The following is a 27,096-nucleotide window of genomic DNA, read 5'->3' on the forward strand; positions in this document are numbered from 1 at the left end:
ATTGGAAAATGAAAGAAAATTCTTCTGGCGTTTCTAAAAAAAAATATGCATAGAGATACCACAGCACAATTCTGTTCCAAAGTTTCATTGGTTAAACTTTACATTTGCAGTCAGAAACAAGATCCCTGAACTATGATTTAAAATTCATTTTTACACATTACCATTAACAAAATAACACCTCAAACAATGATTCAAGTAGCCCTGGGGGTAGAAAAGTCACTTCAGGGCATATGTGAAATTTTAAGAGGTTTTCTGCAGGTATTAGCTAATCTAATTTAATACCGTTTAGTTTTTGAACAGGAACTGAACACTTTTCTTTTCAAATTAAGAGTAAATAAAGTGGAAAAGGCAACAACTTCTATGACTATACACCATGTGGTGAATATTGATATGGTATTATTTTGCATTATAATAGATATTATACGGTATAGCCTTGAATAGTATGGTTTAGGAAAAGGAATATTTACATATTTGACATAAAATATTAAGGTGCGTACAATGACGTATAAACGGTATGTCAACTCCTATCATTACATGAAGGACAGTACCACTTTCTACTAGCAGAACAAAGTCATACATGATAATAATGCATGGAGATTTTTGTTACAAACTGGGAAATTATTTTTGAAAATGAAAATCCTCCCGTCTCTCTGACAAGACGTATCTGTTGAAGTGAGACATCCTTGGAGACTTTCCCCCCTGCGATGCCATGTCCTTGAAGTTGCATTGTGGGATGTAGGATGAAGGCGCCAGACTGCAGCCTCCTCATTCTGACGGGGACACACCCACACACACCGACACGTACAACGACAAGCCAACTGAGAATTTACGTTTCAAATCGGGAGGGATTCCCTCCCACCGGAAAGTCTTTTTTCAGTCCCAAAAGAGATTTGTAACTCCCCGAAGATGAATAAAAAAAGATTATGACAAAATACTTTTACCAAGTGAAACGCCTCCCCTCCATTACTTAAATTAAAAAAAAAAGAAATACAGCATAGATTTCTTTGCAAACTAAGAGCAAATCAATTGGAACATGACAGGAGCTTTGGATGGATGGATATGTTATAGTGACTCCTCTGCTAAATTTTTAAATGTTATTTTTAAATTAAGAGCAAATGAACTGGAACATGAAGCTACATTACGTTAAATTGTGTGTGTTTTTATTTCACCTACAACTGCTGTGTGTTGGTTAGGGGGTATGAGAAGTAAAACAAATTTCACAACGTGTATATCAGTGAAAAAAAAGGTCTTCGAAGTGAAATTACGGAAACTAGAACTAGCAAATTGGTTCAGAATCAGATATGGGTTTGGTTCATAACATCATGAATTTAGAAAAAAAATGTGTTGGCACTTCAGGGTGTGCAGCAAATCACATTTATTGCTTTTTTAATTCCGTGACAGGAACAGCAGTTTTATTTTCAAATTAAGAGCAAATGAATTGGAACATTAAGCAACATTTTATGAAATTGTGTTCTTTTTAAAAAAAAAAAATAGGGGGTATGTGATGGAAAAAAAAAAATTCACCCAGTGTGCATCAGTGAAAAAAAACATTACAGTAAGAGCAACTTCTATTTTTCAAATTGAAAGTGCAGAACATGCACAAGCAAAATGGCACTGAATCGGCTACGGGTTTGATTTATAACGTGAACGTCATGAATTTAGCAAATGAATCAAATAACATGAATTTAGCAAAAAATTTCAGGCACTTCAGCGGGGTTGCAGCAAATCAAATGAATTCCTTTGAATTCTGTGACAAGAACAATAGAGTTTTCTTTTCAAACTAAGAGCAAAAAAATTGGAAAATGAATCAATGAAATAATGTCTTTTTTTTTTATCAAACAAATACAATGGCCTTCAGCAGTATTTCCTGAAAATTAGCCGGCAACACGGGAAATAAAAAAGAAAGCCGTGTCAACGGGGGGTTAATGACTGGAAATGGAGGGTTTCATCCCGCCCATGCTATTTCTGCTTTCCCAATGATTACAACGCAGAGACCTGCATCGTATCCGCATTTTGCATTGAAAAACAATAGAGTTTTCTTTTCAAACTAAGAGCAAATAAATTGGAAAATGAATCAATGAAATAATGTCTTCTTTTTTTTTATCAAACAAATACAATGGCCTTCAGCAGTATTTCCTGAAAATTAGCCGGCAACACGGGAAATAAAAAAGAAAGCCGTGTCAACGGGGGGTTAATGACTGGAAATGGAGGGTTTCATCCCGCCCACGCTATTTCTGCTTTCCCAATGATTACAACGCAGAGACCTGCATCGTATCCGCATTTTGCATTGAAAAACAATATAGTTTTCTTTTCAAACTAAGAGCAAATAAATTGGAACATGAATCAATGAAATTGTCTTTTTTTTTTTTTTTTTTTTTTTTTTCATTTTGCATGGAACAACAACAAGGGCTTTTTCTTAGAAAGTATCTCCGGCGAGTGCAAAATGTTCTCTGTCGACGTGTGGTCACACGGTCTCCGAGGGAATACGACGATGAGGAAACATGGAAACGGGCGGACGCGCCCGTACGGAATAAACTTGCATGGCGGCGCTTTGGCGGACATTTGTATTCACGCTGATGACGCGGCGTATTTTTCCAGAAACGCGCGCGAATAATGCGCCGCTTGTTTCCCGAGCGCGGCGCTCGGAATATTTAAGCGCTTCTCCACACGTGGTTGTGATGCGCTAACGGCCACGTCACGGCGTGGGCTATTTTGGGACTCCTCCAGATGTCGGGACCGTGTAGAAATCACTACAATTAGTGGCTGCTTAACCGACTGAAAGGGGAAAAAACAATCCCGCTTCCAAGAGTTTTGTTGTTTCTTTGGTAACAATTTCACTCATTGTCTAAGAAGAAAAGTTGACACACCCCTCTTCAATACGTCAAGATAAATACACGAAAAACTCCATGAACATTTCACTCATTCAACCCCAAAGACGGATTTTTTCGTTTTTTTAAGAGGCTGGATTTTCACTCAAAGGTATTCTTTTTTTTCTGTTTTTTCAAGTGTTTGGCTAAAGTAATTATAGGATATATATATATATATATATATATATATATATATATATATAGAGAGAGAGAGAGAGAGAGAGAGAGAGAGAGAGAGATATTTTTTTTTCAATTAATACATATTGTTATAAAAATCTTAATTTTTAATGAAAAAAAGGCTTTTGCCTATATATTTTTTAATTAATTTTTTTTTATAAAATATGTTTTAATAAAAAATTAAGATTTTTTTTCTTTTAATTAAAACATATTATTATAAAAATCTTAATTTTTATTGTAAAAAAAGTTTTTGCCTACATGTTGTTTAATTTAAAAAATTAAGATTTTTTTATAAAAATTTGTTTTAGTAAAAAAATATATATATATATATATATATATATATATATATTGTTTTTTTCAATTAAAACATAGTTATAAAAATCTTAATTTTTATTGAAAAAAAGGCTTTGCCTTTATATTTTTTATTTAAAAAAATATTTTTATAAAAATATGTTTTAATTAAAAAAATTAAGATTTTTATAAAAATTTGTTTTAATAATATATTTTGTTTTTTTGTTTGTTTGTTTTTGTTGTTTTTTTACAAATCGAAAAACTTATTTTTACACGTGCCCATACATTTTCGACTCCAGTTTGATTTTGACGTTACCAAACCCAAGTCAAACCTATCATCTAAAAGCAAGTCCCGTCCCTCAAAAACTGTCCTAACTTGTGCGGACTACCCTAAATGTCCACACATGTCCAAGAGGTCCCCACAAAGCAAAACCCTGAATTTGGACCCCATCTTCCAGCAAAAACCAAACGCTCACACACATCCACACACACACACACAAGTTCCACAGCATGTGTCAGAGCAGCGGGCAAACGGATTCCCTTCGAACCAAGGCCAATTAGGCGATCTTATTACGTGCTGTCCTCGGAATAGTCTCAGCAGGGTAACATGACAAAGTAATGAGCGAACGCCGCGTCCGCGTGCGCGTGAACGCCATTTAGGTTAAATGACATACAAAGGCCTCGGAAGTCCCATTTAAAGGTCAACACAAAAAAAAACTAATAAGTTGTCGAATCCTTCAATATGACCGCGAATCTTGAGCCCTTTTCAAAGTGTAAAACTGTTCTAAATGCCAGACGTTTTCCTCCTGCTGAGACGGCGCTCAAAGCCAGGCATCAATCTTTTCATGATGTTTCCATTTATTGATGGAGCGATGGCACTGACCTTAACTGGTCTCCAGCTGGTCATCTCAGACACTCTGCGCGTGGCGGTCAGCGCTAACGAGGCGGCGGCTAAAAACAGAGCGGGGAGAACAGCCGGTGACTTTGGGGTGGCTCGCGTCTCATCTGCCGTTGCGCTTTTTTGGATGTGATTTGAAATGAGTTGGCTGTTTAGCGGCGAAAAAAGACACCGGTGGGAATCCATCGCTCTGATTGGCTGGCGAGTAAATTAGCAAATTAGCGCGTAACGTAGAAGTCAATTAGAAAGTTTTGTGTTTAGATTATAAAGGCCAACTTTAACCTTTGTGTCCGCTTTAGAGGACGATTTTATGGTTCGTGGTTTTTTTCCTCATCCGAGCTGCCCGACTAAGTCCTAGTGTCCCCAAAAGAGGACATCCTGGACTTTCTAATGATTTTCATGTGTTTTGGTCATTTTGCTTTCTTGTTGGGATAAAATGGACATAACAGTGGACACTAATGGACAGGGTGTGTCTCAGAAAAGTAAAAATGGAGTAGCCCATAGCAAACAAAGTATTTTCGGGGTGTTTGACGGGTTATTTCTTGAACCCAACTTTTTCGCACGATATTTTTGGGTTGTTTAGTGAGTTTTTCCATTCAAGCCAACTTTTTGGGGTCAAATAGAGAACCCACAAAAAATTTTTGGAATTGAGTCTGAGATGACCAGCTGGAAAGCAAAAAATGCAATTTCAGGGATTGTTTCGTGGGATTTTATTGGCCCAGGTTCGGCCTATTTTTTTCATTTTTGTGTTATTAAAAAAAATTAAAAGTTAAGACAGAGGTGGACAAACTTTTTGGCTCGAGGGCAGCAAAGGATTCTAAAATTTGACAAAAATGCCATCAAGGAGAAAATTGATGTTTTATTAATCCACCTCATAAGAAAAAATGTGAGATATATAGATCACATGTGCTTTAATTTAAATAAAAAAATTTAAAAAAGCATGGGGGCAGTCTATTCGTTTGTCCACTATTATGGACATCAATGCATTCGAGTTATTTATTTGTGTCCACTGTCGTAGACATGAGTTTATTGTCGCTATCTTTTCTCATTGGAGCAACCCGACTAAGTCCCAGTGTCCTCAGTTGAGGACATTTATTCAGTTTCACGTGTTTGAGACAAAATGGACACAGCAGTGGACACAAATGAATAGGCTAGATTTCCTTAGGATATGTCTCCTTTAAAGCGGCATTTTAGTATTCTGCTCTGGTATTTCCTTCGCCATTTTCCAAAATGGAATGTTACTCAGCCTGGAAATTTGAGTGAGTCACAATTTGGCACGGCGAAGAAGAAAAAGGGAAAAAAAAAGCAAATAGAAAACATTTCACATTTTCATGAAATACTCACCGGATGGCACTTTGTTCTTCGCCTCCATTTGGCCTTTAACAGACACTCGTTTGGAACTGGAAAAAAAAAAAAAAAAAGCAATGTTCAGAAATGTGACCCAAGAGCCAAGCTATTTCCCGTCACTAGCTGGGAGGATGCGACACGTTAAAAACTATTAACTGTGACGACACCTGCAGTCTGCAAACAACAGCTGCTAGAATGCTTTGTTCTCGTTTGCTTCTGCACAGCTGAAGGCCGCTGTGACGAATGGCGGGCGCGCCGACGTCTAAAATATTTTACCAGGGCTCATCAATCAGTTAAAAAGGTTCAATGAAATGACAGCAAAATCTTCACAGGTGGAGCGACCATCAATGGTCAGATAGAAACAGGTTGTGACAATCAAGTCAGTGGAAAAGAATACAGGTGGGAATATTAAACATTCAAGGTATTGAAAAAAAAAAGTCTATATTTAACGGAGCCTAATTATGATGGTAACACTCATTTAGGATCCCCCGGAGACTTTTATCAGGACCTACATTCATGCGTGTTCACGGTGGAGGTGAACTAGGCCAAGGTCTATCAAAAAATAGACGGGAACTCGCTTTGGAGAGGTTTTATTTAGGAAACAAGGAGGGATCCGGACAGAATTGTATGCCTGAGATTAGCGTAATAAATCAAATTATCGCAATAACAAATAAATCCAGGATCGGTCCGCGACGCTGACGTATGAATACATAGTACATATATTGTAAATATTTCAAACTACAGTAATGAGAAAAACCGTGTGTGTGAAGATGTGACAATACTGACCTCACGCGGACAATGATATTACTGCAATTCTCCAATGCGTGCGCACTATAGCCACATGACAGCTTTTACATATTGATGGAAGCAGGGGAACAAAAGTGGAATAAATGAAATAAATAACTGAAGGAGTCATTAATCAGTTGAATGTTTTGAATGTTTGATTAATTGAATGAATATTTGATTCCGGAATTAAATCAATGTTTCATTAAATGTGTCAGGAATTAAATGTTTCATTAATCAAATGGACCATTAATTAAATATGGAATAAAACAAACGTTTGTGTCGTTTATTGATTAAATGACACTGCTCTTCAGGGTGGCGGAAATAACTCGAAAAATTCAACACATTCATCCACTTTGTTGTATTTAATGGTTTCCTGCAGGTCCTGCTTCCACATACTCAGCAAGGTATAAAATATCTACCTCCGTCATCGTAGCCGCCATGTTTCCAACCACCTGATCTTAAAATAACTTTCTGTACTGTATCAGTGAACCATGTGACGTGATTCACTGCTGGGGCGGCACCGACGTCACCATCGGATTTACAATCACGGGCCCTCCAGAGAAACATATTCACACATTTAAATGGCAGCACTAACTGGAACATTTAATATAATAATGATACTTTTATTAAATAAATGTACCATTCAATTATTAAATGAATTTTACCCCGGAGTCATACATTGAAAAGACACCTCACCAAAAATGTGTTTTCTGTTCTCGTCTTTGAAGCTCAGCAGTTGCAGTGTAGTCTAACAAGCACTAGGTGGCAGCAACCTTTTTTCGGCGACGAAGGTACATACAAGCATTCTTTGACTCGACTGGGGCCACCATCCAGAAAAAAAATAAAACTCAGGTGAAGTGAAGCTTAATATCTTAAAATTATTTTCTTTGTTACTTACTGTCTTTTTTATTTTAATAATAAAAAACGAATAAATTGTACTTTAAAGGGGACGTTATTAGGATTAATATTGCCTTCGTAGAATAAGAAATTAGCATGTAACTTCACCTGTTTTTGTTCTACTAAGGGGCGGGCATTTTGCCATTTACGGTCCAATCACGGCTCAACTGTTTTCTGAATTTGGTCATGTGATGTTGGCAAGGTGACTCGTGATTGGTCATGACCTAAACAGTGAACAACAGTGATGTTATTTCCTGCCCATTCCAAGTTGCAAAATGGAATATCCCACAAACGAAATATTACCTCGAAAACTTTATTTAAAATAGTGGTGAGACAAAGAACACACTTTTGACTTAAACATATTGCATTGATGTGGTTGGTCAAAAACAAACAACCAAAAAGTTTCAAAACATCTGCCCATGTTTATTCACAATTACATAAACAAAAAAAGTCAACATAGTTCTCAATGTGGAAGTGTGTTCAACGCAACAAAGAGGTTCAATGGTGAGAAACTGAGGTAAATTCTAATTCGTCAGGAGAATGTGAAATGTCTGATTCATCATCTTAACGGTGAAGAGCTTGAAAAAATACACAGAGGGTCATTCCTACAAATTACCTGGTGGCTCATTGCGAGGTGGAAAAAAAAAAGTTAGAGAAAAACGGATGGGCTGATAAAAACAAAGTGGCACAAGCGGGGGTGATTAAAATCAGGCATCTGAGCAGGCAACAGACGTGTAAGGCGTCACCAGGAATATTTATGGTCACATGTTCCTGTACAAAATCATGTTAAGCACAGCACAACTCACTAGGTTGGATCCTAACAAGTGTCTCGCACTATTTAACTTCACGGGCGGGGAACCGTTTTCTTATCAGGGGTTATTTCAATTGGTCAAGTCCAGTCCAATTTTATTGGAGCAGTTTGCTGTGAACATCCATCTTGAATCATTCAAATCCAAAGACGTATTTTTACATTTATTTGACATTCGATCCCAGGTACTTAGTTAATCTTTTCCAAAATGTTGTTTTTGCCAAAAGGAATGTCTAAAACTGACTGGTACTAACAATTCATTACATTATTACCCAAGAACTGAAAGAATAAAGTAATTGGTTACTTAAGGTAATATGTACTAAAGTAATTTATTACTCTACGTACTAAAGTACGCAATGTTGTTTTAACACTGCTTGCTAAAGTGATGTATTGCTTCAGTACTTATTACACGTGACAAGTATGTAATGTAATTGATTACTTAAGTACTTTAGTACTTAAAATAATGGATGTATTTCATTTTACCAAAAGTAACCAATTAACTATTTCTATACCTAATGGAATTGATAAGGACCTCGAATAATAACTTAAGTAGTTTTAGTACCTTAAGTAATCAATACTTAAATGCCTGAAGTAAATGATTATTTTAGGACATGAGGTAAGTATTCAATGTAATTGATTACTCTAGGACCTCAAATTATTCTACTACTTAAAACCTCCTTTAGCCAAACACTTGAAAACAATAAATAAGTGCCTGGGACAGAATTTCTATTCTCATGAAAACAAAAATATGTCTTTGGGATGAAATGGGTCAATGAGGATTTCCCTTTTTTGTCATGACCTATATATTTTCCTGAGACCCAGCCTTTTCATTTGTGTCCATTGTACTGGACGTTGGCCAAAATCTTTCGACTCATTGGAACTACCCGACTAAGTCCTAGTATGCTTTGTTGAGGACATCTTGGCCTTTTGTATAACGCCTCATGTTTGGCTAGGACCCAATTCACTTTGATGTCTTGCTGAGACTGAAAGAAGGCCAAAGTGGACATAAATGAAATCTCTGGCTCTCAGGAGGACATTTATTTTTGTAAGTTTTATCTTTAGCACCATTTGCTGTATTTAAATCTTCATCCAACACCTGCACGCATGCAGTGATGTCAGATTTAGGTTCCCCAATCCTGCCTTCAAGAATATGGACTTAAACCTCACAAAGGGTCCCTCTTGTTTTGATCCGATGACTAAAAAGTTGTGTGTGCTCGCAAACATTTTCAAGTATTATACAGAATTAGAAAAAAAAAAGTCCTAATTTAAAAACCCTCCTTTTTCAACACTGGATGGGTAAAAAGTGCTCCAGAAAGGGGTCACCCGGTCACTCCTCAGTTGAAAACAGTCTGTAGAGTCATTGCTTGTAAAATCGGAGCAAGAAAGAGATTACATGATACGGATTTGTTGGCTAACTGGCAGCAGGCGGGCGGCTAACTGCATTGAGGTCTGAGGAGTGAGGCTGTGGTCCATGGGAACAAGACCAAAAACAACCAGAGAAAGAACTGCTTAAGATGTCCAAGGAAAAAAAAAAAGGCATCATAAAAACATGTAAATGAGAAGGGATTTGGACTTACGCTGGAGCAGCAGGACCGGCGACGCGGGGTTAGACTACTTCCGCTTCACGGGAACGGTGTCTTCTTCCTTCAGGACAAACTTTTTCCTTAAAGCTTCAGATATGAGAGATGCAGAGTCCTCCTCTCTCAGGGATGTACAACCTCTATTGTATCTGACATTAAAAAAAAAACAAGTGAGGTCATAGAGCAAACAAACAAACACTTATCTGATACTGTAGCTTCTATTCTATGTGCCTTATAATGCGGTGCGCCCTATATATGAAAACAGTTTTAAAATAAGCCATTCGTTGAAGGTGCGCCTTATCATCCAGTACGCCTTATAATGTGGAAAATGCGGTTTAGTCGGAAAATTTGTTCGCTATGTATCACAAAAAATAAGTTGAATACAAAATCCGAATTACAGGTAACTTCGCTTGTGTCTCCATTTGTAGAGGAGTGTCTGTATATGTGTAAGGTTCCCCTGTGACTTAAGTAAGATTTTAAGCGTGTACCTGTCTTTGCTCATCTTCATGCGGTTCATGTCCTTCAGTATGTCCATCACATCGGCAAAGCTGGTGGACTTGGACAGCGACACCGTGTCCTCCTCGGCCTCGCGGTAGTCCATGCTAGGCCTGTCAAGGTCAAAGGTTGCAGACGCCGTCATGCACACCGGCGGCAGGGGGTCGGGGACAAGCTCCGACACCACGGACACCATGTCCTTGTCGTTTTCCTCCTCCTCTTCCTCCTCGTCCTCCTCAGTCACGTCGCTGATGACGAAAGAGGCGGCTGCCGTGGCCGCCGGCTGGTAAGGGGCGGACTCGAAGGGCGCCATGGAAAAGCTCATGGTGGTGTCGTCGGGGGAGAGCAGGTCAGGGGTCAAGGGGTTGGAGCCTGGGGTGAGTCGCGGAAAACATTTAGCAGTGCATACAAATCCAAAATCCATCTCACCATTCACACCTAAAGACCGTTTATGGACTTACCAGTATCGCCGGCCACAATCTTTGCTATCTGCGCTCGAAGCTTGCTCAGCTCATCCTGCAGGGCGGTGGTGCGGTTGAGTGCGGTCACGCCGGGTTTCCTCAGGCCCTCTACTCGCTTGCCCTCCCGTCGGAAGTTGGGCACGGACGAGTTCCTGTGGAGCACCAGAAGTGGCGTGGGCCTCCATTCGTGTTTGAGAGGGCGACTGTCACTCCTGGAAAGAAAAGAAAATCCCGACAGTGAAGCTTTGAGCTTGTGTAGTAAGTCACCATGTGCCTGGCGGGCTTTCTTCTTAGGCTGGATTTTCACTGGAGGTCAAAGTGACCAGAGGCTCCTTCCCACCTCCCAATTAATGTCAATGACAATTAAAAACCACATTAGCAATTCCTACGTGCACACTCCTTACAGTTAAGTATTGTTCGAAAAACACAAGCTCATCTATTAAAGCCTGGTGTGCCCTGTAGAGGACACCCTGGCCTTTCAAATTGTGTCATGTATTTCGGATGGGATTCGCCTAACTTTGTCTTTCTGAGACAGAATGGACACAACAGAGGACACAAAACTATAGGCTGGGTGTCAGTACAAAAACAAAACAAAAAAGCGTATCTACTTGAGCCATATTTTGTTAACCATGACATAAAAGTTGGAGATTCCTCAATTTGTCCTACCGCACTCTGGCATACGTCTCTTCTTCATCTGCAACAATCCAGGCAATATCCGCCAGCGTGGGAACCATGGGGCCGTCCATAGGGCGAAGGGAAGGCAGGCCTGGTAGTTCCTGACATTAATGGGTTAAATTATTGCATCTTGTCGAACATAAAACGATATTTCAAGAACGAAGCTACGATACCTGGAAACATGCCCTTTGTGGGGGTTTGAGCGGAAGCGTGGAGCCTATTCTCCTCACCACACTGCGAGTGGATCCATGAGGCTTGTTCTGCCAAATAGGAATAACATCCTGCAAAAATAATCATAATAAAGACAAAAAATGACTCCCTATAGATCCAAAGTTCTTCCAGGGTTGAAAAATGCACTCTCCCATTATGTGGGAAAACGAGCTGGCTTACTGTTTGCATTTCCATGATGACGGCTCAGCCCACTGAGGAGCACCGGCGCTTTGGTGCTCTTAGTGGCTCAAGACTGAGCAATTCGCTCAACAGATGCCACGTTAATCCGACAACTCTTGGGATGTAAATTGGAGATTAGTCAGAGCATCTGTTAGAGAGACACAAGGGGAGAGAGAAAAGACACATCTTAGCAAACTTACTCAATAATTTAAACTTCAGAGGAATGAACTACAGTGGGCCCCCGGGTTACGAACTTAATCCGTTCAGCGGCTACGCTCGTATCTCGAATTGCTCGTATAGCGGGCAATCCAAACCCATGTTAATTCGTGAGTGCGTGCAACGCGCGCAGAAGCCTTAGGTAAAATCATCACGCTGTATACATAAATTAATATTAAGTGACATAATCTACTGTACAGTTGCATTAAATAACAAATACAAAGGATACATGACTTTTACCTTTGGAAAGACGTGACTTGTGCTGAGATAAGCAGAGATGAGCAGAGATGAATGCTCTAAGTCAAAACGGTAAATCAGATATGCTATTGGTCTTACAGTGTCAAAGTAACTTTTTCAGTCAGGGTTTTCTCTACTTCCTTCCATCCCAACCAGCTGTGCCATCAAGCTAGATAAAGGCGTTCGGCCAATAGCATATCGGCACTTCTGTGATTGACGTGTGACACCGGCCAATAGCATCTCCGTGAGTGAGACCGGGTGACCTTAATCGACCAATAGCATATTGGCGTCTCCTTGACTGACTGATAATTATTTGCACTTTTTTTTAAACGGTTGGAATGTATTGACATCTTATTGATTAAAACACATTTAAATCTGTGACGATTTTTTGTCCTGCAATCGGCACACTTAATTTCATGTCAACTGTTTTTCCCGACGTGAATTGAGCACGGTGGAAGCGGAGAAGTGGTTGTGTGTGTTGCATTTACTAGGCAGCACACTTATGGCTTGTTCGAGCGTCAGTTCACCTTTGGTTACAACTCACAAAATTGCAACAATGACGTTGTCCCAATGCATATCGGGAGATCGCCGACTAACCTGACATGCAATCTTGTCTAGCAACCATTATATGGCGCTGTATCATCACCCGTAATAGGGTGCAGAGATTAACCTCTTGAGTTAATACGGCAACACATATAGGCTATTGGTCTTACAGTGTTACAGTAACTCTTTCAGTCATGGTGCAAATCACGGAGATACTAAAACATCATCCTCTTATTTCTTCCTTTACCGCTGCTAGTAATTTTAGAAGCTATGTCTAACAGATAAAGTTTGCAAAGTCTTCAAAACATTCCGTTTTTCACTCATTTTGTCTACTTCCTTCCATCCTGTCCCATCAAGCTAGATAAAGGCGTTCGGCCAATAGCATATCGGCATTTCTGTGATTGACGTGTGACGCCGGCCAATAGCATCTCCGTGAGTGAGACCGGGTGACCTTAATCGACCAATAGCATATTGGCGTCTCCTTGACTGACTGATAATTATTCGCACTTTTTTTTAAACGGTTGGAATGTATTGACAATTAATTAAAAAAAAAAACACACATTTAAACCAATGACAATTCTTTGTCCTGCAATCGGCACATTTAATTTCATGTCAGCTGTTTTTCCCTTTAGCTGTACAAACACTACACTTAAATGGTAATATATTTAGACACCGTGAGTGAGACAGTCAGTGTGAGATTGTAAGACCAATAGCGTTCACGTTACCGCCATAAGTATCTATTAATGATTGTAGATGACGAAACTGCTGAATATATTGACGCAGTTAGGCGAGAACATTTCTACATACTCAATGGCTGGTTTGACGGAATGCTCGCAAGACGAGAGGTTTGCTCGTAAGCGGAGGACAAAATTCTCCCTGATCCACGCTCGTAAGGCGGAATGTTCGCAAATCAGGATGCTCGTAAGCAGGGGGCTGACTGTACTGACATTTTACCATATAATCTCAAGGAAATACACATATGCTGGAACTAGCAGATGGATGAACTTAAAGTTCCGCTCACCATTTGTAAATTGTCAATTTGCAGATTTCCTTTCGAAAAACAATTTGACGGAAAGACTTTTTTGTGCAATTTTGTCTCAGCTACAGTAACAGTAGTCTTTTAACGCCACCTGGTGTATCTTAGTGTCAAGGACGGATTTTCGTCACGAGTTTGCTGCCCTCTTGTGACATCTAGACATCTATAGGCAATCACAAAAGTTATTTTAATGGGGGGTCAATCGATAACTGATTTTTACTATTCATGGCAAGGCTTCGATCGGATTCACATTAAAATAGTTTGGTCCTTGGAGTACCTGACCAAGGATTTTGTGTGAAATCAAAGCAATAAAGTAAATCTTTAGTTATTTAACGTTTCTATATTTTTAATTAACCCCCTTGGGCACCTTGCAGCCACTCCAGACTCCATCCCAAGTACCGAAATTGTGCTTGCCACGGGACCTGTATAAATTGGCTTACTTGTGACAAAATCGCCATAGGTGCTAATTTCAGCAAGACTAAAATCTAAGCAGTATAAAGAGTGCTCTAACTATTACCGTTATTGGATGATGGGGAACTCTTTCACAGATGTTAAGACACTTGATCACTTACCTAAACTGTGGACGAAAAAAATATCACTATGGCTTCTGTAAGTCACGACGTCAAGTTTTTTTCACCGTGTTGTAAATTAACTGCGATAGTAAGTTGAAGGACACCAACGTGTGTGAGAACGTCGATTTTATTCATCATCGCTATATTGATTGGCACCGGCGGCTAACTGTGTCGAATACACACACATAAGGCCGTGCGTTAGCTTCGGTAGCACAAACGGTCACCCTCAAAGTATGTTTTATGTTTCGGACATCACATTTAAATTGAAAAATAAATGTAAAAACACTGAAAAAAGAACTTACAGCAACCGATGCTGGGAGCTTTGAAGTGGCGAATTATATTAGAAGTACTGTTTCTCCTTTTCGTCTTTCACTGTTAGTTGTGTTGCTGTTCATTACCGGAAGTCGGCGGCGATCAATTTCCGGTGACTGGTTGAGATGATTTTGTATCGTGGCGTCCCTAGCGGTTGCGACGAGCAAGCTAGGATGATATTGATTTATTTGTTTATCCCCAAGCACGTTTACCGGTATTTTAAACTAAAAAGAAATGTGGTAAAAGAAGAAATAACACAGGGGAGTACAGAAAGTAGCGGACGTTACAATTTTTCATCTCTGAAAACACAAGATCGTTCTCTGGCACACATTTCCGCTTTTGCCGGAAGCCGTCTTTGACAGGGAGAGGGCTGACAATTGCCCAGGGGGCGGACCGTGAACGCAGCACTTTCGCATGCGGCTATATCATAACACAACAATTCGAGGACGGCGGCCTTCGGTATCAGTCGGCGAGTGATCGGTATGTGAAAACTTCTGCCTCCGCTGGCTTGCGGTTCATCCGTTTATTATTTAATGTGTTGTTATGCATTCGGTCATTGCTGCCTTGTGAGAATCATACGTCTCGTACAATTCTGTACTTCCCCTGTGGCGATTAACACACGCCCGACTACACTTCCTGGAAGCACACTGATTCTTTGCATAGGTGTGTGTCGTAAAAGACCGCTAGCTTGATCAAACAAAATCACCATCCGCAATGACAGCTGCAGGCCTGCCTTTTTGGCGTGATGCATTCCTGTGCTGTGATTTGATAACACCACTTTGCAATGCAGCATTCGTTTCTGCATGACACAGATATTTAGAACTTTGTTTCCCAATTTTTACTTAACTGTGGCTCATGTTGCACATTCGATAAATATCACACCACTTAAATGCACTTTAGATGAAATCTGTCAGGTTAAACAAGAAAGCTATATACAGTTATATAAAAAGTGGATTGTACACTGGGTAAATTGTCCTTTGTCTATGATGCAGGATATCCAAACTACAGCCAGGGGGGCATTTGTGGCCTGCGATTCAGCTACGGAAAGGCTCGACACAGTCCCTTATTTAATTATTATTCATAATTTTTGTTCTTGGATGATAATTTTCCAAGCAAATTGGTTTTAAACCAGCAAGGAAGAATTAAATGTAGCCTCACTTAACTAATCTCTTACCAAAGTCACGCATTATTATATTAATGTACACCTCATGTGATACTCTAACGGCACAGTTGTGATTAGAAAAAAATGATGAGAGAATGCTGTTTAACTTTCATATAATAGCAGCAGTATCGCTACTAAACTTTAGGTTAAATGACATTTGCCATGGCTGCTGTTAGCACAGCTAATTTTGAAAATATTCCAACAATAGTGAGACCACGCATTTCCCAGCATGCATTGCAACTGCCTTGTGAATATTAGTTTCTCTTGCTTGGTTCTGAGTGTTCCTGTCGTCTTTGATGATAAAGAGAAAAAGGAACTCCTTAGAGCAGGGGTGGGCAACTCTGGTCCTCGAGAGCTGCAATCCTGCAGCTCAGATGTTTCTGTCCTGCAACACACCTGATTCAAATGATCAGCAAGCTCTTCAGCAGCCATTATAATGATCCTGATTAATTGAATGGAGGGCAGAGACATCTAAAACCGTAGTTGCCCACCCCCTCTTTAGCTGAGAGAGACGTGTGGCCAATAGTAGCGCTTGAATGAATGCACAATCTGGGGGCGCTGTGATGTCATTTCATTGCAAGTGAAATGGTCACCCCCTGAGATGGAAAAGAATGGGTGGCTTTTGCTAAAAGAATGTTTTGGGGTTGAATTTAAGATACCCGGTAACTACGGTAATTTAATGGTGAAAAACTACATATGTGTCCTTTAAGTGTTTGTAGCACCTCCTACATGCACTCACCAGATTGATTTGACACACTAATTGTATCGGCCAACCGGCTCCATTAGTCCACTAAGATCACTTTCCTGCGTCTGCAGAAATCCGGCCATGTATGCAACCTGACCCCCCTCTGCACCACTGTTAAGTCTCCGCCTCATATTGTGAACTGCAGGGAGTGAAAAAGGAAGGCCAGTCATGGGGAATAAGAGGAGGAAGGATGCCAGTTGAGCACCCCTCATCCTTCCACAGCGGAACCGCTGCCAGCGGCAGACGAAAGCGACGGAGAGGATGGCACAGTCTGTGAGGAGGATGGAAATTGCCATGGACCACAAACCACAGAGGGACAAAATGCGGACAAGCTACTTTGGCAATGTCAAAACCAGGTTAGGATTATGGCATCCCGCTTGGAAGTCTTTTTTTCATTCACGAGCCTTTCCTTCATCATAAAGAATGTGTGTGTGTGTGTGTGTGTGTGTGTGTGTATATATATATATATATATATATATATATATATATATATATATATATATATATATATATATATATATATATATATATTTATATTTATATTTTTTTTCTTTCATTGAAAAGAAAAAAAATATTTTTTTTTCTTTCATTAAAAAGAAAGAAAATATTTATATTTTTTTATTTCATTAAAAAGAAAAAAAAATATATATATATATATATTTTTTTTTTAATTTTATTTTTCTTTCATTAAAAAGAAAAAAAATCAACAGATTGTAAATATCTACCAAGGCTTGTGGCTTCGTGTTACAAATGATGGAAATTCCTTTGACTTTTATTTTGATATCATAAAAGAATCAATGGGAGAAAAACACTAGGGAGCTGATGATTAAAATGTGCATTTTCAAAATGCAAAAATTCTGACATATGATTGCAGCTGGACGTGCAAGATTTTGCATACAAAAATAATCATTGTCCACATTTTGGACCATATAAAACCATTATAATTGCAATTTTTGTGATGCATTTCAATAGGATTTATGACATTGACTTTCCTGCGATTTTTGCAACATTTACTTGTCTAACTATATCGGCAAACAGAAAATTCTTTGTTGATTTGGTTTCACCTCAAAACATTAGGTGGCGGTAGAGACCAGTTAATGGCTATGTTTTAAAGTGTTATTGTTATGTCACAGACTACAAAGACAGATCATAAGATTTATCAATGATTTCACAATAATTATTCTTAAAATCATTATTTGCATCCCAATTTTCCAACCAAACGTCTTGGCTTCTTTATGATACGGATGCTGTTTTATCAACTGGAGGGCCAAATTTTCTATTGCGTGTCTTCAGGCTGGGCTCAAAGCTGCCCATGGGGGTCTCTCAGCCGCCGCGCTTCGCCAAACGGACCTGGGACACTCCATCGAACCCTTCAGTCGGCCAAAATCACAATCAGTACCAAACTGGCCCGGGCCGACCCCTGGACCACATCCCGCACATCCGAAACCCGATTCTGCGCCAGTACTACTTGCAAGGTACCCTGTAGTTGTAAAGTCATCTCAAGAATTTTACGTTTTTTAAGTGTCACAGAAAAAAAAAAATCACAAGGGCTACATTATTGAAAAAAGATTGAGAACCATTGTCTCATATACTAAGCAATTTTTTTTAAATGTATTTATTTTTTACTTGAGTTGTGAGCTGTGTCAAATGTCTATATTAATCAATGCCACCGGCCTGTGAAGAAAAAGATGAGATTAAGTCTAAGGGATATTTATTTCTACTACCGCTAGAGGGAGGCAGAGTACCATTAGTGGTCCAAATAGAACACGCTCAGAATCAGTGTTTTAAACTGAAATATTAAACTTTATACATATTTTTTTAATTTTATGTAGAACTTGTGTGGTTTTAATGTTTGATGTTAAAAGCATGACGTTTGGTTTCCTCACAGGAACCTCATGGGACTCCAACACAGGAGTGAAGCAAGAGCAGATGGGACAATTGTCACATGAGGGCAAAAGTAGCACGGTTAGTCACACATTTTACTTCACACTTGATGATACAAGAGCTAAAAAAAAAAAAAGGGGGGGGGGTACTGGAAAACGGTCCCGCTGTTATATAAAGTTTTGGATAACTTTTATGGCTGGGAAATAATAAAGAGTGACCAAGGTTCATTTCATAAGCGATTACTTCAGTCGTCATGGGTTGGATGAATATGTTTCAGAGCTTCTACAGTAAATACAACAAAAGGACGGCATTTTCTAACGTTAACTCTAAGGTATTTTATTTGTTTTTTCTAAACATTTATCATCTAAACTCTTGGATGGGGAATAATTAAGAAGTATTTGCGTCTTGGAGACAAACCCTTTGCACAGAATTTTGCTGTCTTGCTATGGTTACTGTGTTTTGCTTGAAGCAGCACACCAGTGGAAATTAATTGCCTTTTATTTAATGAATGAATAAAATCAATAATTGTGCAAATATCATTGGCATCTTATTCCTGGAAAAAAGGTTTAATTCAGTATTAAAATAATGACAGTTCATGTGATCACTTGTTCACTGTTTATTTTTGACTTGTTTCGTGGTCTATTTTTCTATAACAATTATTTTTATTTATGCATCCCTTTAGGGTTTTATACACTTGTTCACTGTTTATTTTTTGACTTTTTTCGTGGTCTATTTTTCTATAACAATTATTTTTATTTATGCATCCCTTTAGGGTTTTTTAGATGCATATACATTGAATTTTCGTCTGTATTCTGAAGAAAATATATGTGCATTTTTCCTTTTTAATGCATGTTTTCATCAAAAAAAATATTCTAGAAAATGTTTTGTATTTTCTCACAGAACAACTATATTTTGCAAAATAAAGTCAACTTTCTTTGTCATAAGAACGAAACCTATAATACCTAATAACATTTCTATTTTCAGCTTAAATCATTCGCGCTCTTATTTTGAGTTGTAAATCATGTTCAAGCTTTGTGTTAAATAAAAAAAAACACATCAGCGTGAATATTTATTTCTCTATTATTTATGACTTATTTTGGCAAATTTGACATTTGACTACTTCAATGCTTCTCAATTATATTTTATATGTATATATTTTGCCAAGCCCCCCTCCTCGGAAACAAAATATTTCACCCACCCCCGCTCCACTTGAGCTGTTGACTATAAATAAGATTATTATCTATAAAAAATGTTTAAGTATACAGTACTTAAACCTGTACCCTTTTTATCATTAACAAAAGAAAAACGCAATATAAATCAACATAATACAACTCAATTATTTTTTTTATTTTACAGCGTTTATCTGGGTTACAGCTTAGTCTAAAACAGAAGAAAAACAACCAACCAACCTAGAAAAGAGAAAAAAACCCACTCGCCGCTCTGACTATAAATAAAATGATTATCCATAAAAGTTCTTTAAGTATACCTAAACCTGTATAATTTTTTTTAACATTAACAAAAGAAAAAAGCAATATAAAAAGTTTCAAAAACATTAACGACTTACTTTTTTGTTTTTTTTACAGCGTTTATAGTTGTTAATATTTAAGTGCATCTGAATCCTAAAAAAAAAAAAAAAAAGTAAATCCTTATTTTATTGCAATTACAGGTGAAGTGGCAAAAACAGCCTTTTCCCTGGGGTCACCCCCCCCCCCCCCCCCCCCCCACACACACACACACACACACACACACTTTTTGAGAAGGACCGCCTTAGCACTTTCTTATTTAATGAACACCTTTGGGACTTGGCAGACACAGAGAACCTTTCCATCATTTCAAGGTCAAATTTCCTGCTAAACCTCTCCGATAATAAATTCCAAATGGGCCCTACATTTTTAGCGTCATGAATGTTCTTTCCCTCTAATTCCCGCTATTTTCTTGCTGACAACGTCCATCCTACTTGGGCAGAAGTCCGCAAATTTCTCTCGGCGTACCAAATGAAGTGTCTTGTGGTTGTTGTTGTTTTTTTTTTTAACTCTCCCACACAGGATGAGTCAGTGTTTAGCATCTCATCCCGCTTCGGGGCGAGCGATGACGAAGCTCCTCGGCCACAATCCTCACCTTTGTGCTCTGCCCTTGTCCGAGTGGAGGTAAGAGTCAGCACATGTCACATGATGCAATCGGACTTGTTGTTGTTGCTGCTGCCTGGATTTGACATGCAAAACTCCGCTTGCGTATATAACTCATGACCGCACCCCATGGATGGAGAAAGTGTTAAAACGGAAAAAGATGCACTTTACGCTCAACTCTCATGATGTGTACGCGCATTTTTTACGGCGGCTCTGATGGCTCATGGTGTCATGTGGGGATTTGCTATGACTACAAACAAAGATAAGGCGGGGAAATGCAGGCAGAAAGAGGAAGCACTTCACCGTCGCCGGGATGGAGTCACTTCTTAACATGCCTTTCGTTGTGAAGCGGCAGCAAGCCCAGGAGAGAAAAATTACCGCAGAAGCCAGCCGGGACGGTTGTGAGGGCGAAACGACGCCGGAGATGGATCCGGATTCCTCAGAACGACTCGCCGTTCCCGCCCAGTCTCCCTTGCCAGAAGGGGAATACGACAAACTACTGGTAAATAGGAAATAATTGTCGATATGGAAAAATCTGCAGAATACATTGACTTTTCTAAACTTTTGTTTCAATAATGCACCTACCCACTGAGAAATATTTTTTCAGTACCCCATAAACAACGCAAAGCCTTGCAATGCGACCTATTTGCGAAAAATTTCTGAAAATTTTCATTGAAGATGCGCCTTATAATCCGGTGCGCCTTATAGTGCGGAAAATACGGTGTAGGTACTTTTAGGAATTTTATATTCAGCAAACGTAGAATACAGCTCAAATGTTTCATTTCTGGTGAGTTTGCTGGGAATGTTTTGCAAAGGTGTCATTATAACACAAATTAGCAATATGTTGCTTCATGTTTCAAGTGTTTGCTCTCAATTTGAAAATGAATTCTACAGTTCTTCACACAACAGTTACTTAACTTTCTAGGGACTTTTACTGTCCAAGAAGATTAAAAATAATAACTCAATAGGTATGCATAGGAGAGCTATAATACCTCGGAACAATTTGCGTCATGAAATTAAAAATTAAAAGCATTTGTTGACGACTTTTTCAAAAGCAAAGTGTGTATTTCAGCTTAGATACCCTTTTATATTTACAGTGAATGTTGATTTAACACCTATTAAAATAAATGTGTTAAGACATTTAATTAGCATGCATGTTATGTATATTATATATACTATACAAATAAACTATTGTGAAGAATTACAGAATTAGGTCAATGAAAGAGGATAGAATCAGACCATGTGATGATATTCTGATGCTTATTAGGGCCATATTCTGTGCTTAAGAAAAAAAACGTTTTTTTCTCATTTACTCATGTCTGGCAGGTGCAGTAAAGTACATTAAATGAATACATTGATTTTAGCCAGCATTTTTTTTTAATTAATTCAAGTCTCTGCACTTCTACGTAGAGTTTAAAAAGGAAAGTTCAAGGAAAGTACATCCTACGGAGGCCCTAAAGCACAGGTGTCGAACTCCAGTCCTCGAGGGTCGGTATCCCACATGTTTTCAAACCTTTTCCCTCAAAAACACCTGATTCAAATGATTGGGATCATTTCGAAGCTCCCGCAGAGCTTGCTAATGAGCTAATTATTTGAATCAGGTGTGTTGGGGAAAGAAAACCGGAAAACATGCAGGATGCCGGCCCTCGAGGACTGGAGTTCGACACCTAAGCCCTAAAGGGACATGGAGAAAAAAGTAGCTCGCAATACTATTGCGAGAGCTCGCAAAGTATTGCGAGATCATGCAATAATTATCGCGGGATCCCAGAATACTATTGCGAGAGCTCGCAAAAGTATTGTGAGATCTCGCAAAGTATTGCGAGCTACTTGACCTCGACTGAAAGTGACTTCGTAGGTGTTCAGGAGTTGGCTAATGACGAATCATGGCTCAGCTTGCGAATGTCACATGACCAAATTTAGAAAGATAACACTAACATTAAGCTCGCCCACTGTGTGACATCACAATGTCCCCAATGCGCATGAAGGACCGTTTTGGGCCATTTAGGGTTCACACAGGTCACATATTGGTCTCATTTCAAAAATCTGATTTCACAAAAAAACTGATTTGAGCAATAAGCCCCCCAGTATAAGCGTAGATCAGCTTTGTGTTTTTGATGTGAACAGGATGTGGAGGCGGTTCCGTTGCCCGACGGACAGCTCTGCCTTCTGGCTTTGCCTCCTGAGTGCTGTCAGGGGGAGGGTCCAGATGCCACGCCTTACCTTAAATTGTTCTGCCGACACATCACCGACCGCAAGGTAATTACCTCAAAATAAAAAATTACGCATACATGTAGAAATATTTTTTTTTCCCTGCCCTTTTCAGGGTGTGGTTTCGGGTATCCTCCTGGTGACGACAAGCAAGCTCTTCTTTGACCCGTGTAAAACCCACCCACTGGTGAAGGAGCACGGCTGCGAGGAGTATCTCCTATCGTGCTCCCTGGACAAGCTGTCGTCCGTCTCCTTCTTCTCAGATATCTCGCACGTTCATTTTCACTTCTCCCAGCACAGGTAAACGAAAGTAAATCTGGTAAACATCGTGAATAAAGTCACTGTTTAAATGCAGCTGCAGAATATGGCTACAGTTTTACCTTAATTTACCAGTTTAATGAATTATGTAAAAAATCAATTTAACATTGAATAAAATCAGTTTTCACTATTAAAATGAATTAAAAAAATTGGAGGTGGGATTTAGTGATAGGATAAGGAAGGATAGCTTTATTGTCATTATACAAATACAAGGCAACAATATTCAGTTAAACAGCCTCGAAAAAAACAATAACAGGGGAATACAGAAGCTGTGTGCCACTGCAAGACCTTAAATAAGAATGGAAAAACACAAAAATTGTCAACTTTCATTATGCCTTCCTTCTAAATGCTTGCACATGGGAGATTGAGAGTTACACTCTATAGGGTTCAAATTCAGCCCATGTCGGGCTCATTTACTGCCATTCAAAATTGGAAATATTGTACATTTTTGACATATTGAAAACCCGATGTTTTATCATGCATTTCCCACAATTTTTGCATTAATTCTTTCAATGGTAACTCGCGAGCGGGGTTGGCACCCCAAAACCACTGGGTGGCCCTTATACGACCCTTTCAAAGTCATATAACGCCATATAAGGCCAGGCTAGTGAAAATTCCCTGGACACCAAGGGATTAACAAGAAAAAGCACACTGTTTTGTGAAACAGAAATACAAAAATATGAGAGAAAACAAATATAAGGAAGCTAATTTTATCAGTGAATTTAATCCTGCATCAGTATTTATCACTCTTTCCTATTCTTCAATTTTCTTCTCATTTGTTTTAGACTAAAATTCGAACAAAAATAACAATTTCCATCATGGGACTAATTAAGTCTGTGTATCTCATTTGATGTCTAGGAGAAAAGGGAAGAAACTTTTCCACAGGCTGAAGAATGCTAAAAACCAAGACCAGAAGGGGGAGTCAATTTCACATTTGGCACCTGCTGCTTTTTCCAATTTGAGTCTCAAAGAGGAACCTACTGTCGCATGCGAGCCAAATGGCGGTAGAAACGTTTCTGCGGAGGATCTTGACAGCAGCCCGACCGAGACGTTGTCAGAAGCTTCCGGAGGAGCTCTCGGTGTGGCCGCCACTTTCTGCTGCGGCGCTCCGGATGTGTCCAGCCAAGCGAAGACTGAGGAGGCGGAGTCCACTTCCTCGGCGAGTCAGACCGCAGGTACCTGCAGCGCGTGGTCATCTACTATCTTTTTTTAACAAAAAATACCGACTCATGTTCCCTTTTGAAATTCCTAGAGCCCGAAAGGTCCTCAGCGGAAAGTCCCAAGTGCGTCATGTTTGTGCGGCTGCGGGTTCAGTCGTCGGCAGGAAAGAAAAAGCGTACCGGAGGATTTCAGTTTGGCGTGACTGAAGCCACCGCCGCCAGAAAGGAAGCCTGGATCGCCCTTTCCCAGGAGAGGTAGGCCGAAATCCCGAGTTCTTTTCACGAACCGCTCAGGTTGCCCATTCATCCTCTTGTTGACACAGCCGCCAAGCTATTTGTCTAGCCCAACTGTCCCGAATAACCGCTTTCCGTGTCCCCGTTTAGCGCCGAGGAGCTGCACGCTTTCCTCAAGCGCCGGCAACCAGAATTATGTCTACTCAAGGGCGGAGGAGGTGGACGAGAGGACGGGGAGGCGGATCACAATGAAGAGGAGTTTGTACTGCTGGAGGACGAAGACGAGGAGGAGGAGGAGGAAGTGTTACAGAAGCGACACAGCTCAGGGGACGACTGGGAGGTGAGGTGTTTTTTTTTTTTTTTCAAGACACTGCAAATAATTGCTGCATCTGTTTGAAAACACTTCAAGAAGATAATGTTCTCTTTGCAGATGGTGTTGATGGAGGACAACAGGGACAAGCCTGCTCAGATCACGGACCGGGACCCCGAAGGACTGAACGCCATTGTGGAGAACAGCCACATTTTAGAAGCCGCACATGTCAGAGAGGTCAGTGAACTACAGGCACATAGGCGCATAAACAAAAATATTTGGACACATGGCTAGTGCAGTATAGTAATCCCTTGTTTCACATGGAGGTTATAGTCCTTAACCGCCCTACTGTAAATGAAATCCATGAGGTTGTTTATTATTAACTCATTCAATGCCAAGGACGGATTTTCATGTTTTTTTTTTTTTAAGAGTCAGGACATTAAATCTCAGATACTTAAGTATTAAATCAATACTTAAGTATATTAAGGACATTAATTTCCAGTTAACTAAGTATAAATCAATATTAAGTATCTGGGATTGAATGTCTGGACTCTTAAAAGATGTGAAAATATATCCCTGGCATTGGATGAGTTAAAAATATTTTTGACATCTTCATGCAGATAAAAAAGATGTCATTCTCTTGGACAAAAAGGGTAAAAAAAAAAAAGGTAAAAATGAAGATGTATCAGGTGAAGATCATGCGATATTAGAATGCCTCAAGTGTGTTTTCTTTTGTTTTTTTTACATTTGGTACACAGGAGAATACGTTTGCCTGTTATTGCTCTGCATGAGAGTAAAAGGCCCCCAAATGTGGTGAGAATTTGAAAATAAACTTTACCATCGCAAATAAAATACCAACACGAACGCCTTGGTATGCTTTTATTTTGAAGTTGTTCCTGGAAGTGTGTCACGCAATGATTAGCTTCTCAAAGACTTTTGCTCGAGTCAACTTGTTGTTTTTCGGAAAATGTTTTCAATCATTAATTCCCCGGCGCTAAGAAAGGACTTATTTACGCTGACCATGTATTGTAGGACGCCTGTTGCCAACTTTTAGCGCAGCGTCTAGCATTAGCCGTTAGCTAACAGCACTCGAGTGCTCCTTGTCGTCTGCCGTGAAAAGACATAAAACCTTTCAAAGGCATTTTAATAGGTGCAAAAGACTCGCTTTGATGCTGTGACAGCCTGAGAGTTGCCGTTCGTACTGATCACTTTTGAACAAACCAGTTTCACTTAAATATGTTGCGTGGTCGTCACTTCATTTGATTGACCAATATCCAATGATGAAAGAGTTGCCCAAAATCTCAGTTTAGAGTTATAAAAATACAAGAAATATATAAAAAGGTGTCATTCATTTGGTCTTGTGCGTTTCTATTTGTTTTTCACAAGCTGTGCAAAGAGCTGCCCGCGAAGACTGTGGTTTACACCTGGCAGCTGGCGTACAGCACGTCCCGCCACGGCGCCAGCCTCAAGTCGCTTTACCGTAAAGTGAGCGCCACAGACTCGCCCGCTTTAATCGTCATCAAAGACGCCGTGGATGAGGTGAAGTCTCCAAAAGTCTCGGTAGCGACTACCGCTGGCGGTGTAACCTCTTGCTTCCCTTGGCAGGTTTTTGGGGCTTTCCTATCGCACCCGTTGAAGCTCAGCGAGACGTTTTACGGCACGGGGGAAACCTTCCTTTTCATGCTGCATCCTCGATTTAAGGTCATTACAATTTGGAGCGATAAAGTTCCTACATGCAAAACTGCACTTTGAGTTAAATATTTTCCATCTTCCCACAGTGCTTCCGATGGACTGGAGAAAATTCCTTTTTCATCAAAGGGGACTTGGACTCATTTGCTATTGGCGGAGGAAGGTAATGTTTACTTTAAACTTGTGGATTTTGGGTGGGGATCTATTCTTTGCCTATTCGTGTAAACATTTTGCTTGGTGTCAAGTAACTACAAGAGTGGTCAAACATGTCTATTTATTGCCCTTTTTTAAATAAGCAGGACATTAATTTCTCTTCAAGTCTTGATATTTACAAATAATAATAATAAACCAAAATAAATAAATAATAATCAATGGCGAAAACTTGGCACACAGGGCAACACAGCTAACTTACTTGCTAAGTGCAAAAAAAAAAATGAAGCCTACTTAGAACCAAGCACATTATTTACTTTAAAGATAATTTTAATCAATTAGCAGTCAAAATGTCATTTTGGGTGATTTCAAACCAAATTTATTCAATTTTTTGCTAATCGGACTTTTCAAAATGGGTCTTAGTTGACAGCTAGCACTGTAAATATTACGAATCCAGGTGAGAAACTCAAGGCCATTTCACACTGGTAAATAATATAAGAGAAAATGATTTGCCGCCATCTT

At 39.4% G+C, this 27,096-nt stretch overlaps 2 protein-coding genes across 5 annotated transcripts in view; one reads left to right on the forward strand and one right to left on the reverse strand.

Annotated features, from left to right (window-relative positions):
* Window positions 1–707: 707 nt before the first annotated feature.
* Window positions 708–14,741, reverse strand: mtfr1l (mitochondrial fission regulator 1-like). Of its 3 annotated transcripts, none has more exons than XR_015867815.1 (9): window positions 14,579–14,741; window positions 11,673–11,820; window positions 11,456–11,563; window positions 11,274–11,383; window positions 10,608–10,819; window positions 10,140–10,518; window positions 9,649–9,800; window positions 5,578–5,633; window positions 708–770 (listed from the first exon to the last, which is right to left on the reverse strand). XR_015867815.1 is itself a non-coding variant. In XM_088433654.1 (8 exons), the coding sequence occupies exons 2-7, from the start codon at window positions 11,685–11,687 to the stop codon at window positions 9,683–9,685; spliced, it is 942 nt and encodes a 313-aa protein (XP_088289780.1). In that variant the 5' UTR covers window positions 11,688–11,820; window positions 14,579–14,741; the 3' UTR covers window positions 7,563–9,533; window positions 9,649–9,682. The 3 variants fall into 3 exon arrangements, 1 of the variants encoding a protein (XP_088289780.1); XR_015867814.1 differs by lacking the exon at window positions 708–770 and adding an exon at window positions 4,220–4,286; XM_088433654.1 differs by lacking the exons at window positions 708–770; window positions 5,578–5,633 and adding an exon at window positions 7,563–9,533.
* A 206-nt stretch (window positions 14,742–14,947) lies between these two features.
* The window catches only part of LOC148412631 (oxidation resistance protein 1A), a 12,777-nt gene continuing 628 nt past the window's right edge, over window positions 14,948–27,096 (forward strand). The window contains exons 1-15 of one of the 2 annotated variants that reach the window (XM_088433870.1): window positions 14,948–15,068; window positions 16,641–16,851; window positions 17,789–17,970; window positions 18,384–18,460; window positions 20,425–20,526; window positions 20,855–21,007; window positions 22,630–22,761; window positions 22,829–23,013; window positions 23,890–24,206; window positions 24,284–24,446; window positions 24,576–24,765; window positions 24,856–24,972; window positions 26,122–26,274; window positions 26,341–26,436; window positions 26,514–26,587. In XM_088433870.1, coding sequence (XP_088289996.1) covers window positions 16,757–16,851; window positions 17,789–17,970; window positions 18,384–18,460; window positions 20,425–20,526; window positions 20,855–21,007; window positions 22,630–22,761; window positions 22,829–23,013; window positions 23,890–24,206; window positions 24,284–24,446; window positions 24,576–24,765; window positions 24,856–24,972; window positions 26,122–26,274; window positions 26,341–26,436; window positions 26,514–26,587 — 2,036 coding nt within the window. In that variant the 5' untranslated portion in view covers window positions 14,948–15,068; window positions 16,641–16,756. Of the gene's footprint in view, window positions 15,069–16,566; window positions 16,852–17,788; window positions 17,971–18,383; window positions 18,461–20,424; window positions 20,527–20,854; window positions 21,008–22,629; window positions 22,762–22,828; window positions 23,014–23,889; window positions 24,207–24,283; window positions 24,447–24,575; window positions 24,766–24,855; window positions 24,973–26,121; window positions 26,275–26,340; window positions 26,437–26,513; window positions 26,588–27,096 lie in introns of both variants that reach the window. The other variant, XM_088433871.1, reaches the window with a different exon arrangement.

This window comes from Hippichthys cyanospilos, chromosome 14, assembly GCF_059441005.1.
Source record: "Hippichthys cyanospilos isolate Australia breed blue-spotted pipefish chromosome 14, RoL_Hcya_1.0, whole genome shotgun sequence".
Taxonomy (NCBI): domain Eukaryota; kingdom Metazoa; phylum Chordata; class Actinopteri; order Syngnathiformes; family Syngnathidae; genus Hippichthys; species Hippichthys cyanospilos.